The 12,279-nt window shown below is 41.8% G+C and overlaps 1 protein-coding gene across 1 annotated transcript in view; it reads left to right on the top strand.

The window, feature by feature from the left end:
• Positions 1–12,279, top strand: part of GLRX3 (glutaredoxin 3) — a 45,350-nt gene that overhangs the window by 4,932 nt on the left and 28,139 nt on the right. Inside the window, exons 2-3 of the mRNA XM_011970040.1 lie at positions 9,373–9,447; positions 10,166–10,367. Of these exons, the coding sequence (XP_011825430.1) occupies positions 9,373–9,447; positions 10,166–10,367 (277 nt within the window). The remainder of the gene's footprint in view (positions 1–9,372; positions 9,448–10,165; positions 10,368–12,279) is intronic.

Genomic DNA, 12,279 nt, shown 5'->3' with positions numbered 1-12,279 from the left:
CCACTGCATTCCAGCCTGGGCAACAGAGCAAGACTTCGTCTCAAAAAAAAAGAAAAAAATGACTTTCCTTTGTTTGGGTGGCTCCTGCTTTCCATGCAAGCCTTCCTGATCCCACTTCCAGCTTAGTATTCTCATCCTGCTAGGCTGTGGTATACTCATTTTACCATATCATGTGCTTCAGCACAAACATTCTCAAAGTCAGACTTACCACCTGGCTGGTTGGTGAGATTTTATACTATTGTATTTTATTTGACATTAATTTTGTTTGTATAGTAGCTGCTGTACTTGCGTTTTATGTTGACTGTAATTTAAAATATACGATCAAGGTTATGGAGGAGTTATGTATTTAAATGTATTTTTGCTTCTTAAAAAACAGGAATCTTTAAAGTTTATTCTTATTTTGAAAGTGCGACTGTCTTAAAGATACAGATTGCATTGTTGAATTTCTAAAGGTCTGTACAATCATAAATGTAAGTGTAGTTTATGTTTAATATCTGAGTGTATAATTATTTTGTGTGAACAGATAGTGTTGGGCAATCTTCTGAAGGATACCAACTAACTGTATAACCAGGTGCACGCTAACTAGTGGAATTAAAAATTTTCAGTGTAAGAGAATGTTGGCCAATTTATTTGGCATCTTAAGAGAGCATATGTTGGATTTCATTCTACAGGAAGGAACTCTAAAAATGCTTCTCAGATAATTCTGGTAGAATTGTTAAATCTTAAAAAGATTGTAGGTTTTTTTCTGTGCTATCATGGTAATTTAAAAAACCCACAATTAACATGATTTTATTAGCTGTTTCTGGGCTAAGTTTGGTGAAAGTCTTTAAAGAAGTTATCAAAACTTTTTTTTTTTTTAATTATTATTATACTTTAAGTTCTAGGGTACAGGTGCACAACATGCAGGTTTGTTACATAGGTATACATGTGCCATGTTGGTTTGCTGCACCCATCAACTCATCATTTACATTAGGTATTTCTCTTAATGCTATCCCTCCCTCAGCTCCCCACCCCCAGCAGGGCCGTGGTGTGTGATGTTCCCCTCCCTGTGTCCGTGTGTTCTCATTGTTCAGCTCCTACTTATGAGAACATGCGGTGTTTGATTTTCTGTCCTTGTGATTGTTTGCTGAAAATGATGGTTTCCAGCTTCATCCATGTCCCTGTAAAGGACATGAACTCATCCTTTTTTAGGGCTGCATAGTATTCCATGGTGTATATATATGTGCCACATTTTCTTTATCCAGTTTGTTATTGTTGGTTTAAAGTCTGTTTTATCAGAGACCAGGATTGCAGTCTCTGCTTTTTTTGCTTTCCATTTGCTTGGTAGATCTTCCTCCATCCCTTTATTTTGAGCCTGTGTTTGTCTTTGCATGTGAGATGGGTCTCCTGAATACAGCACACTGATGGGTCTTGACTCTTTGTCCAATTTGCCAGGCTGTGTCTTTTAGTCTTTTAATTGGGGCATTTAGCCCACTTACATTTAAGTAATTTTGTTATGTGTGAATTTTTTTTTTTTTTTTTTGAGTTGGAGTCTCACTGTTGCTCAGGCTAGAGTGCAGTGATGCGATCTTGGCTCACTGCAACCTCCGCCTTGGTTCAAGAGGTTCTTCTGCCTCAGTCTCCTGGGTAGCTGGGATTACAGGCATCCGCCACCATGCCCAGCTAATTTTTGTATTTTTAGTAGAGACAGGGTTTCACCATGTTGGCCAGTCTGGTCTCAAACTCCTGACCTCAAATTATCCACCTGCTTTGGCCTCCCAAAAGTGCTGGGATTACAGGTATGAGCCACCATGCCCAGCCTGTATGTGTGAATTTGATTCTGTCATTATGATGCTAGCTGGTAATTTTGCCTGTTCATTAATGCAGTTTCTTCATAGTGTCAATGGTCTTTTACCATTTGGCCTGTTTTTGCAGTGGCTGGTACGGGTTGTTCCTTTCCATGTTTAGTACTTCCTTCAGGAGCTCTTGTAAGGCAGGCCTGGTGGTGACAAAATCTCTCAGCATTTGCTTGTCTTTAAATGATTTTATTTCCCCTTCACTTACGAAGCTTAGTTTGCCTGGATATGAAATTCTGGGTTGAAAATTCTTTAAGAATGTTGAATATCGGCCCCCACTCACTTTTGGCTTGTAGGATTTCTGCGGATAGATCCACTGTTAGTCTGATGGGCTTCCCTTTGTGGGTAACCCAACCTTTCTCCCTGGCTGTCCTTAACATTTTTTCCTTAATTTCAACCTTGGTGAATCTGATAATTATTGTGTCTTGGGGTTGCTCTTCTCCAGGAGTATCTTTGTGGTGTTCCCTGTATTTCCTGAATTTGAATGTTGACCTGCCTTGCTAGGTTGGGTAAGTTCTCTTGGATAATACCCTGAGGAGTGTTTTCTAACTTGGTTCCATTCTCCCTGCCACTTTCAGGTACACCAATCAAACGTAGATTTGGTTTTTTCACATAGTGCCATATTTCTTGGAGGCTTTGTTCATTTCTTTTCACTCTTTTTTCCTCTAATCGTGTCTTCTCACTTTATTTCATTAATTTGATCTTCAATCACTGATATCCTTTCTTCCACTTGATCGAATCGGCTAGTGTGAAGCTTGTGTATGCTTCATGCAGTTCTTGTACTGTGGTTTTCAGCTCCATCAGGTCATTTAAGCTCTTCTCTACACTGACTATTCTAGTTAGCCATTTGTCTTAACATTTTTTCAAGGTTTTTAGCTTCCTTGTGATGGATTAGAACATGCTCCTTTAGCTAGGAGAAGTTTATTATTACCGACCTTCTGAATCCTACGTCTGTCAACTCGTTGAACTCATTCTCTGTCAAGTTTTGTTCCCTTGCTGACAAGGAGTTGTGTTCCTTTGGAGGAGAAGAGGCATTCCTGGTTTTTGGAATTTTCAGCCTTTCTGTTCTGATGTCTCCCCATCTTTGTGGTTTTATCTACCTTTGGTCTTTGAAGTTGGTGACCTACAGATGGAGTTTTGGTGTGGATGTCCTTTCTGTTGATGTTGATGCTATTCCTTTCTGTTTGTTAGTGTTCCTTCTAACAGGCCCCTCAGCTGCAGGTCTGTTGGAGTTTGCTGGAGTTCCACTCCAGACCCTGTTTGCCTGGCTATCACCAGTGGAGGCTGCAGAACAGCAAATATAGCTGCCTGACCCTTCCTCTGGGAGCGTCATCCCAGAGGGGCACCCATCTGTATGAGGTGTCTGTCGGCCCCTACTAGGAGGTGTCTCCCAGTGGGGCTATACGGGGGTCAGGGACCCACTTGTCTGTTATTGGATCTCGAACGCCATGCTGGGAGAACCACCTGCACTCTTCAGAGCTGTCAGGCAGGGATGTTTAAGTCTGTAGAAGCTGTCTGCTGCCTTTTGTTCAGATATGTCCTGCCCCCAGGGGTGGAATCTAGAGAGACAGTAGGCCTTGCTGAGCTGCAGTGGTCTGCACCCAGTTCGAGCTTCCCTGCCACTTTGTTTACACTGTAAGTATAGAACTGCCTATTCAAGCCTCGGCAATGGCGGACGCCCCTCCCCCAGCCAAGCTTCAGTGTCCCAGGTCGGTCTCAGACTGCTGTCTAGCAGCGAGCAGGGCTCCATGGGCGTGGGACCTACTAAGCCAGGCACCAGAGGGAATCTCCTAGTCTGTCAGTTGCGAAGACCGTGGGAAAAGTGCAGTATTTAGGCAGAAGTGTACCATTCCTTCAGGTGCAGTCACTCACAGCTTCCCTTGACTAGGAAAGGGAAATGCCCCAACCCCTTGTACTTCCCGGGTCAGGTGACGCCCCGCCCTGCTTTGGCTCGGCCTCCGTGGGCTGCACCCACTGTCCAACCAGTCCCAATGAGATGAACCTGGTACCTCAGTTGGAAATGCAGAAATCACCCGTCTTCTGCGTCAGTCTTGCTGGGAGCTACAGATTGGAGCTCTTCCTAGTTGGCCATATTGGAAGCGATCTCCGCCTAAGCTATCAAAACTGTTAATTTAAATTTCTATTGTGAGATTTATATTTGGCTGTTTGACAAAGATTTTGATTTTGAAATTCTTTTTTTTTTTTTTTAATATCACACATCACAGAGTAGAAGGAAGCCTCTTTTGGAGGTTTAACCAAATGTTCCTGACTAGCAGGTTTAAGTGTTCTCTCTTTAGTCTTGCGGCTCAGTGCCATCATTGGCAAGTGGCCATCCCCATTCTTGGCTTAGGTATACTGACCCCCTTTGTTTACTATTCTATCAAAATTTATTTGTCAAACACTAAATGCCACACAGTAGTCTAGGCACTGAGGATACAAAACATAACACTAAGGGTCACAGACAACAAACAGTAGACATATATGTTATCAAGGTAATTTTAGGTAGTAATAAGTTCTGCAAAAGAAAGAAATAGGCTATGAAAAATGGGAACTGGGATAGGTGGGATACTTTATTTAGATTGGTCTGGAAGGTGTATCTAAGGAAGAGAGTTCTTTTTTTTAATTAAGAGACAAGGTCTCACTCTGTCACCCAGGCCAGGGTGCAGTGGCGTGATCATAGCTCACTGCAGCCTCAAACTTCTGAACTCAAGCATTCCTCCCACCTTGGCCTCCCAAAATACTGGGATTACAGGTGTGAGCTACTGTGCCAGCAGGGCCATCAGGAGAATGAAAAGGAGCCAGCCCTTGGGAGAGCTAGGAAGAGCTTTTAACCGAAGTGCAGAGTGTCAAAGCAGAAGGCTAGTGGGGCTGGAGAGTGGTGAGGGAGGGGAGAATGTGACATGAGGTTGGAGTGGCAGGCAGGGGTCAGTGACCTTGTGGGGAATGATAACATTCAGGTCTTATTCCAAGTGCAGTTAGCAATGACACAGTTCCATTCCTGTCATAAGTCAGTTACTCTGGCTGTTGGGTGGAGAATGGTTTGAAGGGGGAAGGGTGCAGAATAGAAGCAGGTACCCCAGTTAGCAGGCTGCTAGGCCAAATGATGTCATGTCTGAGTGGGATTCTATTTTGGAGGGGAGCCCAGAAAACCTGTTGATGGAGTAGATGTGAGAGTGAGAGAAATGGATTAATCAAGGTTGTCTCCTTTTTGATTTGAGGAACTGGATGGATTTTGTGAGATAGAGATGCCTTGGGGGAGGAACAGGTTTAGTGAGAGGTGTTTGATAGAGCTCTGAGTGCAGATGTTGAGTGTATAGTCTGGAGGTGAGGGGAGAGGCCTGGGCTGGGAAGAACTTGGGAGTTATAATAGCAGCGTCATTTAGAGCCATAGGATCGGATGAGCCCACTCCAGGACAGTGAGTGTGGATAGGCATAGAAGAGGACTCAGAACCAAGGCTGGCACATGCTGGTGTTCAGAGGCTGCCAGAGATGACAGAAATGGACAGAGTCTGAGCAGTTCGGGAGGGCAGAGGAAACATGGAGAGCCAAGTGGAAGGTGTTGCAGGAAGGTGGTTGTGGTCACTGTTACTGAAGGTTACTGAAGGGTCTGTGGAATGAAGAAAGGGCAGCAGCCATGAAGTGGAACGTGGTGTAGGGAGGCGCTTGGCTCCAGAGACACACTGCCTCCATCACTCAACGGTTTGTAATTGTCCTAGTCCATTTGTGCTACTGTAATAGAATACCTTAGACTGAGTAATTTTTAAGCAACAGATTTATTGTTCACAGTTCTAGAGGCTGGGAAATCCAAGATCAAAGCACCAGCAGATTCAGTGTCTGGCAAGGGCTTGCTCTCTGTTCCCAAAATGGCACCTTGTTGCCGTGTCCTCACTTGGCAGCAGGAGAATAAGGGCAAAAACGGACTAGCCAGCCTCAAACCCTTTTATAGTGGCACTGTTCCCATCCTTGCGGGCAGAGCCCTCTTGGCCTAATCACCTCCCAAAGGTCCCCTCTTAATTGCTATCACCTTGGATGTTAATTTCCAGCATACGAATTTAGGAGGGACATATACATTCAAACCATGGCAGTGATCTAGGTCAAGTTATTGAACCTCTTTAAGTTCCAGTTTCTTCTGTAAAATGGATGTTAAAGACAGTACCTGTTATTGTGAGGATTAAATGAGTCTATACATGAAGCACACTTAGAATAGTATCCGGCCCAGAATAAATTGTAGCTATTTGCTGTTACTATCACAGCGGCCTCTGATGAGCACTGCTCCATAAAAGTAGAATAGAGAGAGGATTCCCCATCTCTGGATTTACCTGATGCTTCCCTTGCGCTTTCTTTCCTTCTCCATAGACACATATCAGGTGGGACTGGTCCCAAGGTTTAGATTCTTGGTATAGTAAGCAAGTGGTTCCCACTTGAGGCATTTTGCCTAGATTCTGTTTTGGAAATGTTCATGTTTGGTTGGTCCTGAAGTGTATAAATCCTACTTTGACATGTAATCTTTCTTTTTGATTGTAGTAGTAGAAAAAATTAACCATGGTATAGTGAAAAAAGCACAGGTTTTATAGTCAAACAAACTTGGATTTGTTTCTCAGCTCTGCCATTTATTAGCCGTGTATCTTTGGGCAAGTTACCCAAGTTATCTTCTGTGTTAATTAGGGTTCTCTAGAGAAACAGAACTAACTAAATAGGATAGGTACAGATAGATGTGAGGGGATTTAGGAGGCTGAGAAGTCTTGCCATCTGCCCTCCACTCTGGAGAACTAGGGAAGCTGGTGGCGTGGCTCAGTCCAAGTCTGAAGGCCTGAGAACCTGGGGGGCCGGTGATGCAAGTCCTGCAGTCTAAGGGTTGGAGAACCTAGAGCTCTGATGTCCAAAGACAGGAGAAAATGGATATCTCAGCTCCAAGAGGGAGGAATGGGGCAGGAGGGGTGGGGGATGGGAGTGTGCGGAGGAGAGGGAGGGAGAGAGAGAAAGAGGGAGAAAGACAGGATTTGCTTTTTTGCTTTTCCTCTGCATTTTTTTTTCCTAGTTCTTTTCAGGCCTTCAAGTTACTGGATGGTGCCCCTCCCCCCAACCATATTGCGTGAGAGTGGATCTTCCTTACTCAGTCTACTGATTCAAATGCCAGTCTCTTCCCGAAACAGCCTCACAGCCATGCTCAGCAGTAATGTTTTAACAGCTGTCTGGGTATCTCTTAACCCATTCAAGTTGAAACCTTAAATCAACCATCGCACCTCCTCTTTAACCACTTATTAACTTGAGATGATAACATGCTAAAATTTTGCACCTTTCAAAATTGTCTGTAAGCTAGGTTGTTTTATGTTAAGGCCTTCTCATAGTTTATGGCACAGAGTAGGTCACCCATGAACGATAGCTATTTCTGGTCATCTTTGAGCTCTTCTGAATGCAGATCCTTTAAAAATGTTTATATATTTATTTTCTGTTTTCATTGTTAAAACTGTTACGTTAAATCCAACAAAGTATTTGTAATAATTTTTAGTGCTGCAACGGTTTTAGAACTTCAGTCAGATGCCCTTGATGTTCTGGAGAACTCTTTTGCCTTAAATGATATTCCTGTTGCCTTCTTCTGAAGATTTGTCTGTTACGAAGATCTCTTCTTTTGGGAGCTGATTGAGTGGAGGCAGTTGTGGTAGTTCTCAGCCTTCAGCAGGAATTGTAAGAGGTCGTTTACTTCTCAGAATAATTGTTACTCCACTGGAAACCAGCAGGAATGTAAGAATATAAGAAGAAATCAGATTTTTTTTTTTTTTGAGACAGAGTTTTGCTTAGTCGCCCCGGCTGGAGTGCAATAGTGCGATCTGGGCTGACTGCAACCTCTGCCTCCTGGGTTCAAGTGATTCTCCTGCCTCAGCATCCCAAGTAGCTGGGATTACAGGCACCCGCCATCATGCCTGGCTAAGAAATCAGATTTTAAAAGAAGATTGGAATTTGTTTTTATGAGTCAGAGTGCTATCTGTTTTGTTCTGGTTTAAGATCACATTACCTTATTTCTACTTAGTATTGCTCTGTTTTTAGATTTGTATTACTTTTTGATTAGAATTCAGTTGTACTAAAGGAAGGGCCGTTTTCTGATCCTTGCACAATGCCCAGTGCATAGTGGGCACTCCATAGATGTTAGTTGAAAGACAGAAAATAATGAGCTGGAGGATGGTAATGTAGGCATGCCCTACTCGTCAACTTTTCTGGTCATCTTTGATCTGAGTGTGCTGTTGTGTAAAAGAAAATAGCACAAACGTCTTTAAAACTTTTGAGAGTCTGTACTAAATCGCTGTCTCAGAATGCCTTATCTTTTTGTTCTTTTTTCAGATTATTAGACGTTATTGATTTTATGGAATTTTCATATAAGTACATTTTAAAAATGGAAACAATTAAAAATATTGTTGCACAAGGGTTTTCTAAAATATTAAAAATTAAGGTAGTAAAAGAGCACCCAAGAATGTAGGAGATAGAGGATAAAAACCAAATACATATGACTTTGCTTCCCACTTTATCTGCAAACTTTATTTGGGTAGATATAACCTGATTGGGTAAGGCTCTAAATAAAAATAGTATTTCAAGCCCAGTGGAAATCTTTCACTCTTGGAAAAATACAGTGTATATATTTTAAAAACTTTTAACAATATAATTTATCAATAAATTTTATTTCCTACAGGTATAATGTGAATACAGATTTTTATTGGTTTCAAAAAGTTTATATTAAATTGACAGTCCTATGAGGGAAGGATATATCTTGGTATTTCTCAAAGTATATCATTTATAAAGACCTACATAAATAGCTTACAGTAATTGTGCTCTAATTATTTAGAAATTCTGTTACTAAATATGTTTTGAATTCATGCATCAGATATCACATCCTGTCTTGTTGAGGGGCCTCAAGGAAATTATCAAACAATGCAGTCATCTTATTTAAAAGGCATTTACATTGTAAATAGACTGGAAGCAAGTAAGCTAGCAAGTTATCTGCCTAGTGTCCAGCAGCCTTGCAGGAGTTAAAAGCAAAATTTATCAGACATCAATAGTTTATTGAAAAAATAGTCCTTTTTGCTTCATAATTTGCAGAAGGCTGCAACTGTCAGTCATGATGTACTGCCTCTTGAAATTAGTCAATAGAGCAAACAGCAAGAATTGCTGTGGGCAGAAAATAAGCACTGTAATCATGACATAACTGGGGTCAGTGATTTATGGATTTCAATATAGTAGTAGCTGCATATGATTGAAAATTTACTAGGTCACTAGTGCACCAAAAATTTTATTCACAGCCTCCAGGCATCTTTTGAAATGTGCAACAAAATAAAAACCTCTGAACCTGTTTTGACACTGCAAACTCAGTGGATGACATGCCAGCCCAGTGAGTCTCATTTAAATGTAAATGTGTCATAAACTTTTGTACCATACTCTTTAAAAATGCCAACTACTTGAAGGAATATTGCATGTGAAACTGATTTACATATCAAAGTAGAGAAAAAGGACCTTGTAATAATCAAGTTTGAATTCTTTTATTTTAAAGTTGGAAGCTGAAGGTGTTCCTGAAGTATCTGAAAAATATGAAATTAGCTCTGTTCCCACTTTTCTGTTTTTTAAGGTAAGGATAAAGGTGGTACAAGAGATTGTCCATTTGTAGGGTGCCATGGGGCTACCTATTTTGTTTCTTTACCCTCTCCCTAATCCCCGAATATTAGGTGTTTGGCTGTTTCTGGCCCTCCACCTGTCTTCTGATAGTCTCATTTTTGCACCCATGCTGAAAAAGAAGACCATGCCAGCTGCTTGCCAACATCTTACATGGACTGTGTAGGGCCAGCAGCCAGAATCAAGAGCTTCTTGATCAAAATTCAGATATGTGGCTGTGGAACCCCAGTGTTCCCTGAGTTGGTTAAATTGGTTGTTCAGAGCATGTGCCTGGACATAATGGAACCTCTGACTGGTTCTGGTTTGATGAATGAGTCTTAGGAAGCAGGTGCACAACTGTGCTGGGCACCCATGGGTGTCATCGTAGTTCCCCAAATGCCTCATTTATACTTAATAATAGATTCATCCCAGCCAGTGTGGGGGCGGTCTTTTTTGTATTATATTAGACTGACCTGATTTGACTTTGAGATGTTGCAGTGTTTTCTCTGTGTGTTTCCAAGAAAAGAAAAAAATTATTATGTATTTCTAAAATTGAGATGCAGTGCAGGCAGTTGGCAATGAGGGTTTCTTTTTTTACATCTCCAGTAATACTGTTGTCACCTTTAAAAATTTGCTAGAACAATGTCATTATTATGGAATGCTGCATGTATTCTAAATACCTTTTTAAACTTTAGAATTCTCAGAAAATCGACCGATTAGATGGTGCACATGCCCCAGAGTTGACCAAAAAAGTTCAGCGACATGCATCTAGTGGCTCCTTCCCACCCAGCGCTAATGAACATCTTAAAGAAGATCTCAACCTTCGCTTGAAGAAATTGACTCATGCTGCCCCCTGCATGCTGTTTATGAAAGGAACTCCTCAAGAACCACGCTGTGGTAAGAAGCTGCCTTTAAGATAATATAAACAAAATGGGTACTTTCCCAGAACAGGGTATGGTTGAGATGGGCATCCTCTTTCCAAGCTATACTATACATCTTATACTTGTGTTCACATACCTTTAAAATCAGAAAGGTTATAACTCCCAGTGACACTATAGAAGAATTAGTTTGCAGGCCGGGCGTGGTGGCTCACACCTGTAATCCCAGCACTTTGGGAGACTGAGACAGGCGGATCACAAGGTCAGGAGATCGAGACCATCCTAGCTAACACGGTGAAACCCCATCTCTACTAAAAATACAAAAAAAAATTTAGCCGGGCATGGTGGCGGGCGCCTGTAGTCCCAGCTACACGGGAGGCTGAGGCAGGAGAATGACGTGAACCCGGGGGGCGGAGCTTGCATTGAGCCGAGATCACGCCACTGCACTGGGCGACAGAGCGAGACTCCGTCTCAGAAAAAAGAAAAGAAAAGAATTAGTTTGCATTATGGACTCAGAATGTTGGAACCAAAAGGAGTCTCGGAACTCATCGAATTCAGATTTTTGTTTTATACTTAAGTCCTCAGACTCAAAGATAGAGGTGACTTGCCCAAGATCACCTGGTAAGCAGAGTTAGGATTAGGTTCCAACTGCTGTATTGCTGTCTTTTTTGCCTGTTTAGCTGCTTTTGCTGTTAGCAGTTATTTTTTCTTTCTTGGCAGCCTCCTGTTTTTCACCTAGTTCAGATTCAGCAATTAAAAAATTTGTGGAATATTTTAGTGTTTTTGTGTCCACCCTGTGTGCTTTTGCCTCCCCTGCGTCATCACTGTCTAATGATTCTCTTCCCGCATTGCTGTCATTTCCAGTTTATAGCTGCTAGTAATGGAAAGATTCCGAAATCTTGGCCTGTAGTCACTCTTATTTTCTGTACACATGGATGCTTATAATTTTGTCCTTAAGTAAGTTTTAGAGTTATTTGACCCCTCTGGTACTGGGTTTATGTTATTTTCTTTTTACTGTGCCTAGTACAACATTAGTATGCTGCATAATTGAGCATTTAATGCCATTTGATGATGCTGTTGAGACTCTAAGAGTATTTGTATCAACTACACAGGAGGGACTTTATTAAGATGGGGCAGTAACATTGAGTATGCTCTTAATGTGATTACAGCATGTCCAGAGTGACTTTATAAAGATAGCCAAGCTTCTAGTGTGAATTTGATTCTAAATTCTTCCCTGTAGAGCTATTAAATTACATATTAGGTTATGATTATGTCTAGTTTTAAAACTAAAGTTTCATGATGAATTGTTATTTTTTCGAGACGGAGTTTCGCTCTTGTTGCCCAGGTTGGAGTGCAATGGTGCGATCTCAGCGGGCCGCAACCTACATCTCCTAGGGGTCAAGCGATTCTCCTGTCTCAGCCTCCCGAGTAGCTGGGACTACAGGTGCCTGCCAGCTCGCCTGGCTAATTTTTTTGTATTCTGAGTAGAGACAGGGTTTGTCTGTGTTGGTCAGGCTGGTGTCGAACTCCTGACCTCAGGTGATCCGCCTGTCTCGGCCTCCCAAAGTGCTGGGATTACAGTTGTGAGCCGCCTGTGAATTCTGTCTTAAAAATATCTTTTAGTTCTGCCTAAAAAATTTCACTGCCGGTATTTATGTGTCACATAATGCCTGCTGTTTCTGTATTGCAAAGCTAACTTAGTCTGTACTACACTAAAGGTAGCAACAGATAGTCTCTGTTGCGTTTGTTGTTTTGTTTTTAACGGGGGTTGCAAATGGTTCACGTTCACCTTCTTCCATGAAACATGAAAATCATTTCTTGTACCTTAAGTGGTAGCCACTAAATGGGAACTTACCACTTCAGTCGAATGGATCGTATTCAGCACCTTCATTCAGATCTCAGGTACAGTAGAACTGGCTATGAAATGTGGG

This window comes from Mandrillus leucophaeus, unplaced genomic scaffold (assembly GCF_000951045.1).
Source record: "Mandrillus leucophaeus isolate KB7577 unplaced genomic scaffold, Mleu.le_1.0 Scaffold926, whole genome shotgun sequence".
Taxonomy (NCBI): domain Eukaryota; kingdom Metazoa; phylum Chordata; class Mammalia; order Primates; family Cercopithecidae; genus Mandrillus; species Mandrillus leucophaeus.
This window is presented reverse-complemented; position numbering and strand designations above follow the sequence as displayed.